This window comes from Scardinius erythrophthalmus (assembly GCF_964197995.2).
Source record: "Scardinius erythrophthalmus genome assembly, chromosome: 11".
In the NCBI taxonomy this organism is placed as follows: Eukaryota; Metazoa; Chordata; class Actinopteri; order Cypriniformes; family Leuciscidae; genus Scardinius; species Scardinius erythrophthalmus.
Window position 1 is genome coordinate 5,905,476 of NC_138231.1, and position 18,535 is coordinate 5,924,010.

The 18,535-nt window shown below is 40.2% G+C and overlaps 3 protein-coding genes across 3 annotated transcripts; all 3 read right to left on the reverse strand.

Annotated features, from left to right (window-relative positions):
- Positions 1–452: 452 nt before the first annotated feature.
- On the reverse strand, positions 453–1,436 carry LOC308698268 (trace amine-associated receptor 13c-like; the record flags this gene model as incomplete). Its single annotated transcript, XM_081378205.1, has 1 exon — positions 453–1,436. The coding sequence occupies one exon, from the start codon at positions 1,434–1,436 to the stop codon at positions 453–455; it is 984 nt and encodes a 327-aa protein (XP_081234331.1).
- A 5,236-nt stretch (positions 1,437–6,672) lies between these two features.
- Positions 6,673–7,656, reverse strand: LOC308698540 (trace amine-associated receptor 13c-like; the record flags this gene model as incomplete). Its single annotated transcript, XM_081378668.1, has 1 exon — positions 6,673–7,656. The coding sequence occupies one exon, from the start codon at positions 7,654–7,656 to the stop codon at positions 6,673–6,675; it is 984 nt and encodes a 327-aa protein (XP_081234794.1).
- A 3,176-nt stretch (positions 7,657–10,832) lies between these two features.
- Positions 10,833–11,816, reverse strand: LOC308698182 (trace amine-associated receptor 13c-like; the record flags this gene model as incomplete). The annotated part of the gene is made up of 1 exon (XM_081378105.1): positions 10,833–11,816. One exon carries the CDS (start codon positions 11,814–11,816, stop codon positions 10,833–10,835), a length of 984 nt encoding a protein of 327 aa, XP_081234231.1.
- Positions 11,817–18,535: the final 6,719 nt, after the last annotated feature.

Genomic DNA, 18,535 nt, shown 5'->3' on the forward strand with positions numbered 1-18,535 from the left:
TTAGAGGATTAGTAGACTGTCTGCTTAATATCTGCTAACTCTTTATTTTGTTTGTCCCCCAACAGATATTTTATTGACTATATGTAACTTGGCAACAAGTCAACTTGTTCTCCTAACCTGAACCCTAACACCTAACCCTAACCTACTAATACTCTAATGAGAGTTAGTTGACATGTAGTTGAAAAGTTACTTATTGTTTGTAGAGTGTCTAAAGTGAACTATCGAAATAAAGTGTAGCCCATTTGATAATTTGCTATATTTTTTAATCAAAGCTATTTTTTGTTACTTTTGTTTCATAATTTTTTTGATCTTCAACATTTCTGTTTATCACAAACAAAAAGAAAAATCATTGAGGTGTGAAATACATGATTGAAAATAATATTTCCTTCGCAGTCATGTTTAATAGATGACAAAATAATGTAATAATAAAATTCTGTCTTACATTCAGCAACTTATAGCACATTCATCAGAGAGGAGTCTTTATTAAACACTTTAAATGTGAAAATTAATTTTAAGCTTTTCTGAAACCAGGGATAGAACAAGGCGTAAATGATGGGATTAATGGTGGAGTTCAGGAAGAAAACCATTACAGTAACATCTCTGACATTAAACAAGTCATCATTACTGTACGGAATCACTAATGAACAAATATAATATGGCAGTAAACACAGGAGAAACATAAAGACCAGAATCCCCAGTAGTTTCGCAGCTTTTCGCTCTGATTTGTCACTGACTCTGTTTTTAGAGGATCCTTTGCTGTTGTGAACCTGAAGGGCTCTTATAGCAGTCACGTGTTTCCTAACAATGACAAAAACATGAGTGTATAATATTATGATGAGTGTACATGGCATAAGAAACACAACCAGGAGATCAATGATGGATGAAACTCCATCAATAATAGCAATACACACTCCTGGACACGTGACAGTGAAGTTTCCATTTACAAAGAGCAGAGTGAAGTTATAAAGGAGTGAAAACAGCCAGCTGAATAAAGTTGCTATGCAGATCACAGTGGGAGAGATTTCCTCTGAGTAAAAAAAAGGAGAATGTAAAGCCAGAAACCGATCAACTGCTATTAGAGCAACAGTGTGAACAGACACGCTTGTTGCTTGAAAATTCACAATTTTTAAAGCAGAGCACATCTCTGGTCCAAAAATCCAACATGACTCAATGACCCAAGACAAATGAAGCGGCATCACAAAAACTCCGGCCAGCAGATCAGACGCAGCTAAAGAGAGGATGAGGATGTTAGCAGGAGTGTGGAGCTGCTTGAAGTGACTAACAGAGATGATGACCAGCAGGTTTCCGAACACGGTCAGAAGAGCCACAGCTGCTGCGGCCACATACAGAATCACATAGACAGAGAAAGAAACAGATCTCTCTGGACAGGAATATTCCTGACAGTCATCAGTTTGGTTCACTGCTGTAAGATTCATTCTGAAGTTTTGTTCGCTGTTACTTCCTTTATATAAAGTTCAGTACATAACAACAGATAAAGATCTCTGAAGATGCTATTTGTCTCTCCAGCAGCTCTGAACTGCTCCTCACTGAAACACAGTCCCTCCTGGAAGCTCCACAACAAAGACGTTCTACAATCTATGTTGCTTTTTTATACACTTGACATGTTGACTCTTTCCAAGACTGGCAGCATCAAGGGAGAAGAACATACAGCTGGGAGATCAACTGATTTACAGTCACATGGAATTCATACAAAAACATAGATGGACTTAGCGTATATGAAAAGTATAAATCAAAAACTAAGCTGTTAAAAATTCTTTAACACCCTGATGTAGAAAAGAGAACCAACAGTTGCTCATACAGTGAAGCAACAAACATCACAGTTGTTATAACCCACAGCTTGAGCACAAGCGCCACTCTTCTGTATAATGGTCACCACACAAAATTCTCCAACAACTGAAACTTTACTAACTCTTCCACAGCTGAACATTAAGCACTACAGTAAGTCTTTCTCTTCACTCTCAGAAAAAAAGGTACAAAAGCTGTCACTGGGAAAGTACCCTTCAAAAGGGTCCTAATATGTACCATTTAGGTACTAATATGTACACTTTTGGAACTAATATGTACACTTTTGGTACCAATATGTACCTTTGAGGGACTAATATGCACTCTTTAGGTACAAAGGTGTACCTTTTGAAAAGGTACCGCCACAGTGACATGCAGCTTTTGTACCTTTTTTTCTGAGAGAGTACTGTAAAACACACAACAAATTATTTTCCTAATTCAGTCTCAGAACTACAGAACTACAGGTGCTCTGTCACAGTTATGTGAACAAAAATGAATCCTGTAGCCCCAACACAAAATTATTACAGTTACACAAAATGAAACCTCATTGGTTCTTCCGGAAGCTCAAACATTGCTGCATAACATGAGAATGAATCTTATTGGTTCTTGTGGAACATGATTGAGCTTCTGTTTACCTCAACTGATGTGTGCGTAGCCGTAGATGAATGTTTATATGTGAATAAAAGACTAAATTAAAACGGTTCATCATATAAAGTGATCGATTCTCGTCAGAAAATTTGGACTAAACCGCTCAATTCATATGGATTAGTTATACGATCTCTTTACAATCTTGTTTAAGAGTCAAAGTGGTGCGTAGCTGTCAATGAAGGGACAGAAAGCTCTCAGATTTCATTAAAAATATCTTTATTTGTGTTCCGAAGATGAACGAAAGTGTTACGGGTTTGGAACGACATGAGTAAATGATGACAGAATTTTAATTTTGGGTGAACTATCCCTTTAAACTGAACTCAAACAGAGTGGCTGCGTCCAATATCGCATACTCTCTTGAGGTAGGCTACTTATTTTGAATAAGTAATTACTTCACGACCGCTAAAAAGTATGTTTTATATGGTATGAATGTGTATAGTATGGATATAATCTGGAGGTACTACATTCGCAATGCTGTCATCATCATTTGACCTACAGAGTCAGTTGCGTTGATTCACTCCCTAACAAAAAAGAAGTATACTTCAAGTTAATTTTATGAAGTATACTTAAGTAATGTTCAAGTATATTTTTAAGTATACTTTAGTAAGTATACTAATATCAATGTGCACTTGTAGTAAACTTGTAAGTGTACTATTTCAATACTGCTTGGGACTAAATTGGTCCACTTTTAGTAAATAAAAGTATAGTGTAGGCTACTATAAGTGTAACAGTTGTAAACTAAGTACACAACTAGGTTTCTTATATTTTTTTAGTTTATGACAGTACACACTGAAGTGTACTCTCAGTAAACATGACATAAAGTGAACATAACATACGTATAGTTTACTATTTATATATTATTTTTGAAGTTGCAGTATAGTCCTACTACTATGTTCAAATGTAGATATTATTTTTTATACTTAAAAACTGCTTTAAACTGTACTTTAACTAATTATTAAAAACATTTTATTAGCTTCATGCATCCTTTTTGTTGGTAAGTTTCATAAAGAAAGGCAACATTTTAAACAAAAAAGACTACATGCGTAGTCTTTGACAAAAAGAGAAAATCACATTTTTGTCAAAGACTACGCCTTGATCAGATTCAGAACGATGATCAAAACACAGATGGAGTAGATTGAGTCCAACACCCCCAAAGCTGCACTGTCGTTTTCTCTTCACAGGTTATGGTTTTGACTGGGTTTGTGCCAAATTTGGTGTTATTACCATGAATTTTAAGGTATGGTTGCAGGGTGATTACGCTTCATTTCATTTAGTAACATTAAGCAGTTTTGATTTACACGATGTTTAATGTTTGATGATCACGTTATTTTACATTTGAGTGAGCAATCTTCTATCACTTGTTTCAGCTTCTTCTTCTCCTAAGTTTTGATCCGGAGATTCTGTACTAGAAGAAGATGTGTCCTAGCGCCCCCTACCGTATAACAGTGAAAACATGGATAGCTGGAAAATTTAGTCAATGGTGGGGAAAAGTAGAATGAGGACCGCCGAGTTTGACGAAAAACAGTAGGTAATTTGCTCTGGAATTTTTAGAGAGTTCGTGTGAGAAAAAGACAGACATGGCAGATTCGGACAGGATTAAAATATCAAAGTACGTCTGTGAAACAGAAATTTCATAACGTCCCCCTGTGAAACGAGTCCCGTCCATAGACTGTAAAAAATATGGACAAAGCGTCTGTGATGTCACCCATAGACTTTCTGAAGAACGGTTTTGAGGCCGTTTATGGGGTGTATGGGCGGCGCCATCTTGGAAAATCTTGGGAAATCCTAACCATGCTCACCTCCTGGCCAATCCATATAGCTGGACCTCAAAGTTGAAAAACCGTCAATGCAAGTGAATGGGAGAAAATAATTATTTTCTGGTCCCGTTTGAATTGTGCCATGAATGTGAACATATGTTGTCTGTGAATTTTTTATATAACTTTTCGTGTAAAGAATGATACAATTTAGCGGGTAGAAGTTTGATGCGGTTAGACTTTGTGTGAGAGCACTTTGTGGACTACAACTCTCGACGCGTTTGAAACGTCAACACACTAGCACACGGACACTAGCTCACGGATCCCACTAAACATGGCTGTGTCTTTGGTGCACTTCACCTCCTTCTTTCAGGGAGAGGACAAAATCGTTGAGGTTGGTGAAAACCACGGGTAAGTCAACTTTATGGGGTGACGTCACATAGGCGACATGTAGTCTTTCTCGTTATGTCTCTTCCACAACTGCTAGCCGAAGAATCATACCATATACTGTCAAACTCGTAACATGAAAAGTTATATAAAAAAATCACAGACAACATATGTTCACATTCATGGCACAATTCAAACGGGACCAGAAAATAATTATTTTCTCCCATTCACTTGCATTGACGGTTTTTCAACTTTGAGGTCCAGCGGGGTTTTACGGAAGGGGCGGGACTTACCAGCTCTATATAAAGGACGCGAGTCCGGTTATTCCTATGGGTTATTCTGCAAATGGAACAGCGCGCGTCACTCAGCTCGCTCTGCTACTCCGGTTATCTCTGTATGTATATTTTAGGCAACAATAAAACGAAATATGTTATAAAACACCACACTAACTCTTTTCGTTTACATTTAAAGAAATCTTAAACATTATTGCCACACAAATGTGGTTCAGGCATCGCGTATTGATTATATTCACTGCATATAACGTTTGCCTAACAAAACGAAATATAAAACACAACCCTGCCTCTTTTCGTTTAAATATAATATAAAAATATTAAACATTTTAATATGGTCCAGGCAATATGTGCATTTGACTAAACAACAGATGTTGCAGAAAACAACATTACAGATCATCTTCGTTGTATTAAAATTTAAAATGACAAAACTCAACCCAGTCTCTTTTTGTTAAATTTCAGTTTTATTAATATTAGCCATTATAAAAGTATAAGTAAAAGGTACAAGAAGCTATACAAATAAAGCAAACAATTCATCCCGTCCGAATAGGGCGTTGAGTAAATTCCTACACACTAGTACCAGTGGACTAGCCTACACAAAAATTCAGATACGCAGAATTAGAAACATATCTGTTTTATATCAATATTTTAAACATTATTTTCAAACAATGTAAGTTTCATAAGACTGTACATGAAAAACTATGTAAAAAAAAGTATATTTAAAGGTAGGGTAGGTAGGATTTAAAAAAAAAAACATTCCAAATTTGTTTAAACTGTCTTTATATACCAATACATAATTAAAATGTAAGTACTCTGAAAAAGAGAGTATAAAAATCGAGTGTCTGTAGACCTCTCACGACCGTTTTGTGTTTGAGCGCCCTCAAGTTGTGTTTTACTGTAACTTCAGAAGGTCCAGACAAGTGAACAAAAGCGCCAATCTCATTGGTCGGAAAGTTGTTGACGCGGCGCGTCAAACCAAAAAAAACGAACCCGAGGCGTTTTAAAAAAAATGCCGCTTTTACGCGTGACGTTTTTCGCGCCGGTGTGCACACTCACATTGGCGCCCTTTGTTTAGTCACGAGGCGTTAAACGTCGGCGAATATCGCCTTTAAGTTTGAAAACTGGTTGCAAAGTGTGAGTGTCGTGCTGATCTTTTCTTCCATTTAAAGAACTTTAGAATTAATGGCATTACAGTTAAACACGTATTTATCAGTTTGTCTGATCTTTTTTTGATGAGCTAACATTGATTATCCCCTCAGATTAACTTTTTTGGTGTGGATTTTCGATTGAATAATACAAACTGCCACAAAAACGTGGGGATTTGTTGAATTTGCATTATGCCTGATTCCTGCGATAGAAACTACTATCTAGCGAGGTGTCCCACACTCCACCGAATGTACAAAAAATGAACTACAACAAACATTATGATAATAACCATAAAACATACAATAAAATAGATCTTTCATTATTCATTATTTCCTTGTAAAAATTAAAAAATGACACAATAAAAATGCAGTCTGTATTGGCATATGCACAGCCAGCAAATGAGAGGTTTCAAATGTGATCACATGTACTCTGGGTCCATATTTAAGCCTGTTGTCAAAAAAGATCAATGTGTGATAATGATGTTATCGAACTGTAGCCTATTTCGGCAATATTTGAGGAAATGTTCAATAGCTGTTTTGTAGTCAAGACTCATGTTTAATATAACAAAATAATGTAGGCCTTACATTAACCATAACAAAGTATAAATAAAAAACAGGAGAAAATTTTGCCTTAAATTCAATGACTTACTGCACATTCATCAGAGAGGAGTCTTCATTAAACACTTTAAATGTGAAAATTAATTTTAGGCTTTTCTGAAACCAGGGGTAAAATAAGGCATAAATGATGGGATTAATGGTGGAGTTCAGATAGAAAAATACTACAGTAACATCTCTGACAAAAAACACATCAGCTTTACTATAAGAAACCACTAATGAACAAATATAATATGGCAGTAAACACAGGAGAAACACAAAGACCAGAATCCCCAGCAGTTTCGCAGCTTTTCGCTCTGATTTGTCATTGACTCTGTTTTTAGAGGATTCTTTGCTGTTGTGAACCTGAAGGGCTCTTATAGCAGTCACATGTTTCCTAACAATGACAAAAACATGAGTGTATAATATTATGATGAGTGTACATGGCATAAGAAACACAACCAGGAGATCAATGATGGATGAACCCCCATCTATAGTATAAACACATTCTCCTGGACACATGACAGTAAAGTTTCCATTAAAGAAGAGCAGAGTGAAGTTATAAAGGAGTGAAAACAGCCAGTTTAATAAAGTTGCTATGCAGATCACAGTGGGTGATATTTTCTCTGAGTAAACAAAAGGAGAATGTAAAGCCAAAAACCGATCAACTGCTATTAGAGCCACAGTGTGAACAGACACGCTTGTTGCTTGAAAATTCACTAATTTAAAGACCGAGCACATCACTGGTCCAGAAATCCAACATGACTCGATGTGCCAAGAAAAAAAAAGTGGCATCACAAAAACTCCGGCCAGCAGATCAGACGCAGCTAAAGAGAGGATGAGGATGTTAGCAGGAGTGTGGAGCTGCTTGAAGTGACTAACAGAGATGATGACCAGCAGGTTTCCACACACGGTCAGAAGAGCCACAGCTGCTGCGGCCACATACAGAATCACATATACAGAGAAAGAAACAGATCTCTCTGGACAGGAATATTCCTGACAGCCATCAGTTTGGTTCATTGCTGTAAGATTCATTCTAGAAGAAACATCTAACTTCCTTCATCCTTCATTGACTTCCTTCACATAAAAAATGAGTAGCCACTCATTGCTATTTGTCTTTCCAACAGCTCTGAACTGCTCCTCACCGAAACTCAAGTTACTCCTGGAGGCTCCACAATACCAGATAAATATGGGCTACAACCCAAGCAGCCTTTTATACACTTGACATGTTGACTCTTTCCGAGACTGGCAGCATCAAGGGAGAAGAACATACAGCTGGGAGATCAACTGATTCTGTTCATCCAGAAGAAAAGAGCTAAAGAGTGTCACATAGAACTAAATGTGGATATGAAGCATTTTAAGTGTTCTGCTATTCCAACAAATCTCCGTCTGAACACACAGCTAGTTTTCAAAGGCCTTCATTAGAGGAAGATGATCTTTGACACCAGAATGCTGTAATTACAGCATCTACCAGCAGGGGCTGACCGAGCCACACCAAACAACCAAACCTTCACCTTGAGCTAAACTGGAGGTGGACAAAATAACAAAAACACAGAGCATCGATCGAGTGGCACAGGTATGATGCAAATTTGTTGACCAAAACGCAGAAAAGAGTTAGCATTTTCACGTTTTTAAATACATTCTAAATCATAAATATCTTAAAAAGACATTTTCTAAATGTTTATTTAACATCTAAATGGAAAAGACTTAGAGACATATTGCAGATGAGCAAACACTCTAAAAAACACATCTTGCAGATGTTAATAAGACATCAACGTCACAATGATGTACGTGTGCTATCAGGGATGCTAACTGTCGGTTGGCCAACAAAGTAACATCATACCTGCACATCTCTATAGGCCGTCTCTGTGTCTCTGTCTTTCAGTTGCATTTGAACATATTCCCCTGGTTTCACAGACAAGGATTAAACTAGTCTTTGACTAAAGTTTATGTTTGAGCTGTTTTAACTGAAAGCAACTTGCACTGATATACCATAAAATATGTCAGTGCTATTGTTTTGTCTTAAGATGCACCAGTAATGTTTTTTTCTAAGGCACATTTAGGCCGGTGGGGCGGCAGTGGCTCAGTGGTTTATGTAGGTTGTCTACAAACCAGAAGGTTGATGGTTTAATCCCCGGTTCCACCTGACCAAGTGTTGAGGTGTCCATGAGCAAGACACCTAACCCCAGCTGCTCCCGAAGAGCTGGATGGCACCTTGCATGGCTGACACTGCCGTCGGTGTATGAATCGGTGAATGTAAGGCAATATGTAAAGCGCTTTGGTGGCCATGGGTCTGTTGAAAGCGCTATATAAATGCAGTCCATTTACCATTTATAAAAGCAACTTAAATGTCCTGATTGAACTAAGGCAAATCCTAGCTTAATCTAGTCCAGTCTGTGAAACCCCGGCCATTACGTTTTAAGATGTTGACATTTAGCCTACTTTTAATATTTTATGAAATCACACAGAAATAGGCTAGCCTACACATTGAAAATGCATTTATTCTTATAATGAAGGTATATAGCCTAAACTAAACAAGAAAGAATCTGGACTTTAAACGGAAAAGATTCTGGGCCCTATTTTAATGATCTGAAACGCAAGTATCAAACGCGAAACGCAAGTAACTTTGTGGGTGGATATCGAGCGCGTTGCTATTATCCCGGTGGGATAAATGACTCTTGCGCCCGACACAAATCTAAAATGGGTTAGTCTGAAGTAGCTGCATTACTCATAGGTGTGGTTTGGGCGTAACGTAAAATAAATCAATCAGAGCGTCATCTCACATTCCCTTTAAAAGCAGACGCGCTTGTTCCATGGCGGATTGCTATTATAACTGCGGATTTTTAAAAGACAGAGAAGTGACATTGTATGGGGATGGGAGAAACCCACCCAAATTAGCTTTGGTTAATCAGGAGTATAATAATTTGGGTAAATGTGTAAGCTAGATTTATGCCTATTTTTTCACATCTTCATGGACACGATTTCATGATGATTTCCCTCGTGTGGTATTATTTTTCCTTGTAATTATGTATGGTTTGCAAAAATGGGAACTGCTGCGTCTGTGTAGAGTAGATAAGCAAAGTGTATGCGTTGTGCACACACTACATTATGGTCAAGCATGCGCCCTTAAAATAGCATCTGAATAACACGCCACTGACTTTAGACGAGGTTTTTCCTGGTCTGTGGTGGAATTGTTTTCTAAACCTGCAAAATAGCACCAGGGAACGTTTGCGCCGGAACACGCCTTCTCTTTTCACTGAACCGCCCCCGGGAGCGCGAGTTCATTCCCTAATTTACCGACGTGCGTCTGTGGAGGGAAAAGTCCGCTGTGCGTCGGGTGCAAAATGGGAATGATACATGCGTCAGTGTACAAAGTCATTTGCGCTGGGTGCAAGATAGGGCCCTCTAAACCTTTATTTCGTATCAGGCTTAACACGAAAGCGTTTGATCACTTCACAGTGGTCACACTTCTCTCTCTCTCGGTTTGGGAGCACACAGGTTGAATAGTGAGTCTCGTGCGGATCTTCTTTACACACTAATGGCCGGTCCAGCCCAGCTCTCTTTAGAATTTACGGCAGTGTAGTGGCACATATTTACACTTAAACACATATTTATCAGTTTATCTGAACTTTTCTGATTAGCCAATGTTGATTATCCCCCTCAGATTAACCTTTTTTGGTGAGAATTTGTGTTATTGCATTATTTTTATCCCCAAAAATATGGGAATTTGTTGAATTTGCATTATGCCAGTCTGCCAGATATCTGCGATTGATAGAAACTAGACTGACAATGTGTCCCACACTCCACTCAATGTACCAAAAATTAACTACAACAAACATTATGAAAATAACCATAAAACATACAATACAATAGCTTTAACAGTATTAATTATTTCATTGTAAGCATTTAATAACAAAAAAAATAAATAAAATAACACAATATAAAATGCAGTCTGTATTGGCATATGCACAGCCAGCAAACAACAGGTTTCAAATGTGATCACATGTCTAGGCTACTCTGGGTCAGTCTGTTGCCAAAAAAGGTCGATACGTGATAACTGAACTGTATTTCGGCAATAGGCCTATTTGAGAAAAGATACAATAGCTGTTTTGTAGTCAAGAATGTAGCTACATTAACCTAGACAAAGTATATATACGAAAATAAACAACAGGAAAAAAAGAAGAGAAACATTCTGTCTTACATTCAATGACTTACTGCACATTCATCAGAGAGGAGTCTTCATTAAACACTTTAAATATGAAAATTAATTTTAAGCTTTTCTGAAACCAGGGATAGAATAAGGCATAAATGATGGGATTAATGGTGGAGTTCAGGAAGAAAAATATTACAGTAACATCTCTGACATAAAAGAAGTCAGCATGATCATATGGAATCACTAAAGAACAAATATAATATGGCAGTAAACACAGGAGAAACACAAAGACCAGAATCCCCAGCAGTTTCGCAGCTTTTCGCTCTGATTTGTCACTGACTCTGTTTTTAGAGGATTCTTTGCTGTTGTGAACCTGAAGGGCTCTTATAGCAGTCACATGTTTCCTAACAACTACAAAAACATGAGTGTATAATATTATGATGAGTGTACATGGCATAAGAAACACAACCAGGAGATCAATGAAGGATGACACCCCAACTACAATATAAAAACATTCTCCTGGACACATGACAGTGAAGTTTCCATTAATGAAGAGCAGAGTGAAGTTATAAAGGAGTGAAAACAGCCAGTTAAATAAAGTTGCTATGTAGATCACAGTGGGTGATATTTTCTCTGAGTAAAAAAAAGGAGAATGTAAAGCCAAAAACCGATCAACTGCTATTAGAGCCACAGTGTGAACGGACACGCATGTTGCATGAAAAGTAAAAAAATTGAAAACCGAGCACATCACTGGTCCAGAAATCCAACATGACTCAATGAGCAAAATCAAGTGAAGTGGCATCACAAAAACTCCGACCAGCAGATCAGACGCAGCTAAAGAGAGGATGAGGATGTTAGCAGGAGTGTGGAGCTGCTTGAAGTGACTAACAGAGATGATGACCAGCAGGTTTCCACACACGGTCAGAAGAGCCACAGCTGCTGCGGCCACATACAGAATCACATAGACAGAGAAAGAAACAGATCTCTCTGGACAGGAATATTCCTGACAGTCATCAGTTTGGTTCACTGCTGTAAGATTCATTCTGAAGTACTTGGAAAAAACACTTAAGCATAGTGTTTTCCTTCATATAACCACATGTGTAACCAAAGATCTCTGAAGATGCTATTTGTCTCTCCAGCAGCTCTGAACGGCTCCTCACTGAAACACAGTCACTCCTGGAGGCTCCACAATAAAGACGTTCTACAATCTATATTGCCTTTTTATACACTTGACATGTTGACTCTTATCAAGATCAGCACCATCAAGGGAGAAGAACATACAGCTGGGAGACCAACTGATTTACATAGTATTCATACAAAAACATAGATGGGCTTAAAGGGTTAGTTCACCCAAAAATGAAAATGATGTTGTTAATTACTCACCCTCATGTCGTTTAAAACCATAAGACCTTCATTAATCTTCGGGACAAAAATTAAGATATTTTCGTAGAGATTTCTGACCTCCCATAGACTGCAATGTAATTACTACTTTCAAGGCCCATAAAGGTAGTAAAGACATTGTTAAAATATTCCATGTGACTACAGTGGTTCAACCATAATGTTACGAGAATAATTTTTGTGAGCAAAAAACAAACAAAAATAACAACTTTATTCAACAATTTCTTCTTGTCTACCTCAGTCTCCTATGCTGTTTATGTTAAAATTACAGTACAGCTCTGTATTGGCTGATGCTGTTCATGTGAGCACCACGAAGCATGTGTGCGATGCTGACGCAGGAGCTGGCCAATAATGAGGCGGCGTTCTGACATAGAACCAAGAAGCGCTGCACTGTGTTATAATACATGTAGTCCCAACACAAAATGATTACGGTTACACAAAACCTCATTGGTTCTTGCGGAAGCTCAAACGTGCTGCGTAACACGAGAATGAACGTCACTGGTTCTTGCAGAAGCTCAAACGTGCTGCGTAACACGAGAATAAACCTCATTGGTTCTTGCAGAAGCTGAAACGTGCTGCGTAACACGAGAACGAACCTCATTGGTTCTTGCAGAAGCTCAAACGTGCTGTGTAACATGAGAACGAACCTCATTGGTTCTTGCAGAAGCTCAAACGTGCTGCGTAACACGAGAATAAACCTCATTGGTTCTTGCAGAAGCTGAAACGTGCTGCGTAACATGAGAATGAACCTCATGGGTTCTTGCAGAAGCTCAAACGTGCTGTGTAACATGAGAACGAACCTCATTGGTTCTTGCAGAAGCTCAAACGTGCTGCGTAACACGAGAACGAACCTCATGGGTTCTTGCAGAAGCTCAAACGTGCTGCGTAACACGAGAACGAACCTCATGGGTTCTTGCAGAAGCTCAAACGTGCTGCGTAACACGAGAACGAACCTCATGGGTTCTTGCAGAAACTCAAACGTGCTGCGTAACATGAGAACGAACCTCATTGGTTCTTGCAGAAGCTCAAACGTGCTGCGTAACATGAGAATTAACCTCATTGGTTCTTGCTGAAGCTCAAACGTGCTGTGTAACACGAGAATGAACCTCATTGGTTATTGCAGAAGCTCAAACGTGCTGTGTAACACGAGAATGAACCTCATTGGTTCTTGCAGAAGCTCAAACGTGCTGAGTAACATGAGAATGAACCTCATTGGTTCTTGCAGAAGCTCAAACGTGCTGTGTAACACGAGAATGAACCTCATTGGTTCTTGCAGAAGCTCAAACGTGCTGCGTAACATGAGAATTAACCTCATTGGTTCTTGCTGAAGCTCAAACGTGCTGTGTAACACGAGAATGAACCTCATTGGTTCTTGCAGAAGCTCAAACGTGCTGCGTAACATGAGAATGAACCTCATTGGTTCTTGCTGAAGCTCAAACGTGCTGTGTAACACGAGAATGAACCTCATTGGTTCTTGCAGAAGCTCAAACGTGCTGCGTAACATAAGAATGAACCTCATTGGTTCTAGCAGAAGCTCAAACGTGCTGCGTAACATGAGAACGAACCTCATTGGTTCTTGCAGAAGCTCAAACGTGCTGCGTAACACGAGAACGAACCTCATGGGTTCTTGCAGAAGCTCAAACGTGCTGTGTAACATGAGAATGAACCTCATTGGTTCTTGCTGAAGCTCAAACGTGCTGTGTAACATGAGAATGAACCTCATTGGTTCTTGCTGAAGCTCAAACGTGCTGTGTAACATGAGAATGAACCTCATTGGTTCTTGCAGAAGCTCAAACGTGCTGCGTAACATGAGAACGAACCTCACTGGTTCTTGCAGAAGCTCAAATGTGCTGCGTAACATGAGAACGAACCTCATTGGTTCTTGCTGAAGCTCAAACGTGCTGCGTAACACGAGAATGAACCTCATTGGTTCTTGCTGAAGCTCAAATGTGCTGCGTAACATGAGAACGAACCTCATTGGTTCTTGCTGAAGCTCAAACGTGCTGCGTAACATGAGAACGAACCTCATTGGTTCTTGCTGAAGCTCAAACGTGCTGCGTAACATGAGAACGAACCTCATTGGTTCTTGCTGAAGCTCAAACGTGCTGCGTAACACGAGAACGAACCTCATTGGTTCTTGCTGAAGCTCAAACGTGCTGTGTAACATGAGAATGAACCTCATTGGTTCTTGCTGAAGCTCAAACGTGCTGCGTAACATGAGAACGAACCTCATTGGTTCTTGCAGAAGCTCAAATGTGCTGCGTAACATGAGAACGAACCTCATTGGTTCTTGCTGAAGCTCAAACGTGCTGCGTAACACGAGAATGAACCTCCTTGGTTCTTGCTGAAGCTCAAATGTGCTGCGTAACATGAGAACGAACCTCATTGGTTCTTGCTGAAGCTCAAACGTGCTGCGTAACACGAGAATGAACCTCATTGGTTCTTGCAGAAGCTCAAATGTGCTGCGTAACATGAGAACGAACCTCATTGGTTCTTGCTGAAGCTCAAACGTGCTGCGTAACACGAGAATGAACCTCATTGGTTCTTGCAGAAGCTCAAATGTGCTGCGTAACATGAGAACGAACCTCATTGGTTCTTGCTGAAGCTCAAACGTGCTGCGTAACACGAGAATGAACCTCATTGGTTCTTGCTGAAGCTCAAACGTGCTGCGTAACACGAGAATGAACCTCATTGGTTCTTGCAGAAGCTCAAACATGCTGCGTAACACGAGAACGAACCTCATTTGTTCTTGCAGAAGCTCAAACGTGCTGCATAACACGAGAATGAACCTCATTGGTTCTTGCAGAAGCTCAAACGTGCTGCGTAACACGAGAACGAACCTCATTGGTTCTTGCTGAAGCTCAAACGTGCTGCGTAACATGAGAACGAACCTCATTGGTTCTTGCTGAAGCTCAAACGTGCTGCGTAACACAAGAATGAACCTCATTGGTTCTTGCAGAAGCTCAAACGTGCTGCGTAACATGAGAACGAACCTCATTGGTTCTTGCTGAAGCTCAAATGTGCTGCGTAACATGAGAATGAACCTCATTGGTTCTTGCTGAAGCTCAAACGTGCTGTGTAACACGACAATGAACCTCATTGGTTCTTGCAGAAGCTCAAACGTGCTGCATAACACGAGAATGAACCTCATTGGTTCTTGCAGAAGCTCAAACGTGCTGAGTAACACGAGAATGAACCTCATTGGTTCTTGCAGAAGCTCAAACGTGCTGCGTAACATGAGAACGAACCTCATTGGTTCTTGCTGAAGCTCAAACGTGCTGTGTAACATGAGAATGAACCTCATTGGTTCTTGCAGAAGCTCAAACGTGCTGCGTAACATGAGAACGAACCTCATTGGTTCTTCCAGAAGCTCAAATGTGCTGCGTAACATGAGAACGAACCTCATTGGTTCTTGCTGAAGCTCAAACGTGCTGCGTAACACGAGAATGAACCTCATTGGTTCTTGCTGAAGCTCAAATGTGCTGCGTAACATGAGAACGAACCTCATTGGTTCTTGCTGAAGCTCAAACGTGCTGCGTAACACGAGAATGAACCTCATTGGTTCTTGCTGAAGCTCAAACGTGCTGTGTAACATGAGAATGAACCTCATTGGTTCTTGCTGAAGCTCAAACGTGCTGTGTAACATGAGAATGAACCTCATTGGTTCTTGCAGAAGCTCAAATGTGCTGCGTAACACGAGAACGAACCTCATTGGTTCTTGCTGAAGCTCAAACGTGCTGCGTAACACGAGAATGAACCTCATTGGTTCTTGCTGAAGCTCAAACGTGCTGCGTAACACGAGAATGAACCTCATTGGTTCTTGCTGAAGCTCAAACGTGCTACGTAACACGAGAATGAACCTCATTGGATCTTGCTGAAGCTCAAAAGTGATGCGTAACACGAGAATGAACCTCATTGGTTCTTGCAGAAGCTCAAACGTGCTGCGTAACACGAGAATGAACCTCATTGGTTCTTGCTGAAGCTCAAAAGTGATGCGTAACACGAGAATGAACCTCATTGGTTCTTGCGGAAGCTCAGACATGACGTGTAACATGAGAATGAACCTCATTGGTTCTTGCAGAAGCTCAAACGTGCTGCATAACACGAGAATGAATCTCATTGGTTCTTGCTGAAGCTCAAAAGTGATGCGTAACACGAGAATGAACCTCATTGGTTCTTGCGGAAGCTCAGACATGACGTGTAACATGAGAATGAACCTCATTGGTTCTTGCAGAAGCTCAAACGTGCTGCGTAACACGAGAATGAACCTCATTGGTTCTTGCTGAAGCTCAAAAGTGATGCGTAACACGAGAATGAACCTCATTGGTTCTTGCGGAAGCTCAGACATGACGTGTAACATGAGAATGAACCTCATTGGTTCTTGCAGAAGCTCAAACGTGCTGCGTAACATGAGAACGAACCTCATTGGTTCTTGCTGAAGCTCAAACGTGCTGTGTAACATGAGAATGAACCTCATTGGTTCTTGCAGAAGCTCAAACGTGCTGCGTAACATGAGAACGAACCTCATTGGTTCTTGCAGAAGCTCAAATGTGCTGCGTAACATGAGAACGAACCTCATTGGTTCTTGCAGAAGCTCAAACATGCTGCGTAACATGAGAACGAACCTCATTGGTTCTTGCTGAAGCTCAAACGTGCTGTGTAACATGAGAATGAACCTCATTGGTTCTTGCAGAAGCTCAAACGTGCTGCGTAACATGAGAACGAACCTCATTGGTTCTTGCAGAAGCTCAAATGTGCTGCGTAACATGAGAACGAACCTCATTGGTTCTTGCTGAAGCTCAAACGTGCTGCGTAACACCAGAATGAACCTCATTGGTTCTTGCAGAAGGTCAGACATGACGTGTAACATGAGAATGAACCTCATTGGTTCTTGCTGAAGCTCAAACGTGCTGCGTAACACCAGAATGAACCTCATTGGTTCTTGCTGAAGCTCAAACGTGCTGCGTAACACGAGAATGAACCTCATTGGTTCTTGCTGAAGCTCAAACGTGCTACGTAACACGAGAATGAACCTCATTGGATCTTGCTGAAGCTCAAAAGTGATGCGTAACACGAGAATGAACCTCATTGGTTCTTGCAGAAGCTCAAACGTGCTGCGTAACACGAGAATGAACCTCATTGGTTCTTGCTGAAGCTCAAAAGTGATGCGTAACACGAGAATGAACCTCATTGGTTCTTGCGGAAGCTCAGACATGACGTGTAACATGAGAATGAACCTCATTGGTTCTTGCAGAAGCTCAAACGTGCTGCATAACACGAGAATGAATCTCATTGGTTCTTGCTGAAGCTCAAAAGTGATGCGTAACACGAGAATGAACCTCATTGGTTCTTGCGGAAGCTCAGACATGACGTGTAACATGAGAATGAACCTCATTGGTTCTTGCAGAAGCTCAAACGTGCTGCGTAACACGAGAATGAACCTCATTGGTTCTTGCTGAAGCTCAAAAGTGATGCGTAACACGAGAATGAACCTCATTGGTTCTTGCGGAAGCTCAGACATGACGTGTAACATGAGAATGAACCTCATTGGTTCTTGCAGAAGCTCAAACGTGCTGCGTAACATGAGAACGAACCTCATTGGTTCTTGCTGAAGCTCAAATGTGCTGCGTAACATGAGAACGAACCTCATTGGTTCTTGCAGAAGCTCAAACATGCTGCGTAACATGAGAACGAACCTCATTGGTTCTTGCTGAAGCTCAAACGTGCTGTGTAACATGAGAATGAACCTCATTGGTTCTTGCAGAAGCTCAAACGTGCTGCGTAACATGAGAACGAACCTCATTGGTTCTTGCAGAAGCTCAAATGTGCTGCGTAACATGAGAACGAACCTCATTGGTTCTTGCTGAAGCTCAAACGTGCTGTGTAACATGAGAATGAACCTCATTGGTTCTTGCAGAAGCTCAAACGTGCTGCGTAACATGAGAACGAACCTCATTGGTTCTTGCAGAAGCTCAAATGTGCTGCGTAACATGAGAACGAACCTCATTGGTTCTTGCTGAAGCTCAAACGTGCTGCGTAACACCAGAATGAACCTCATTGGTTCTTGCAGAAGGTCAGACATGACGTGTAACATGAGAATGAACCTCATTGGTTCTTGCTGAAGCTCAAACGTGCTGCGTAACACCAGAATGAACCTCATTGGTTCTTGCTGAAGCTCAAACGTGCTGCGTAACATGAGAATGAACCTCATTGGTTCTTGCTGAAGCTCAAACGTGCTACGTAACACGAGAATGAACCTCATTGGATCTTGCTGAAGCTCAAAAGTGATGCGTAACACGAGAATGAACCTCATTGGTTCTTGCAGAAGCTCAAACGTGCTGCGTAACACGAGAATGAACCTCA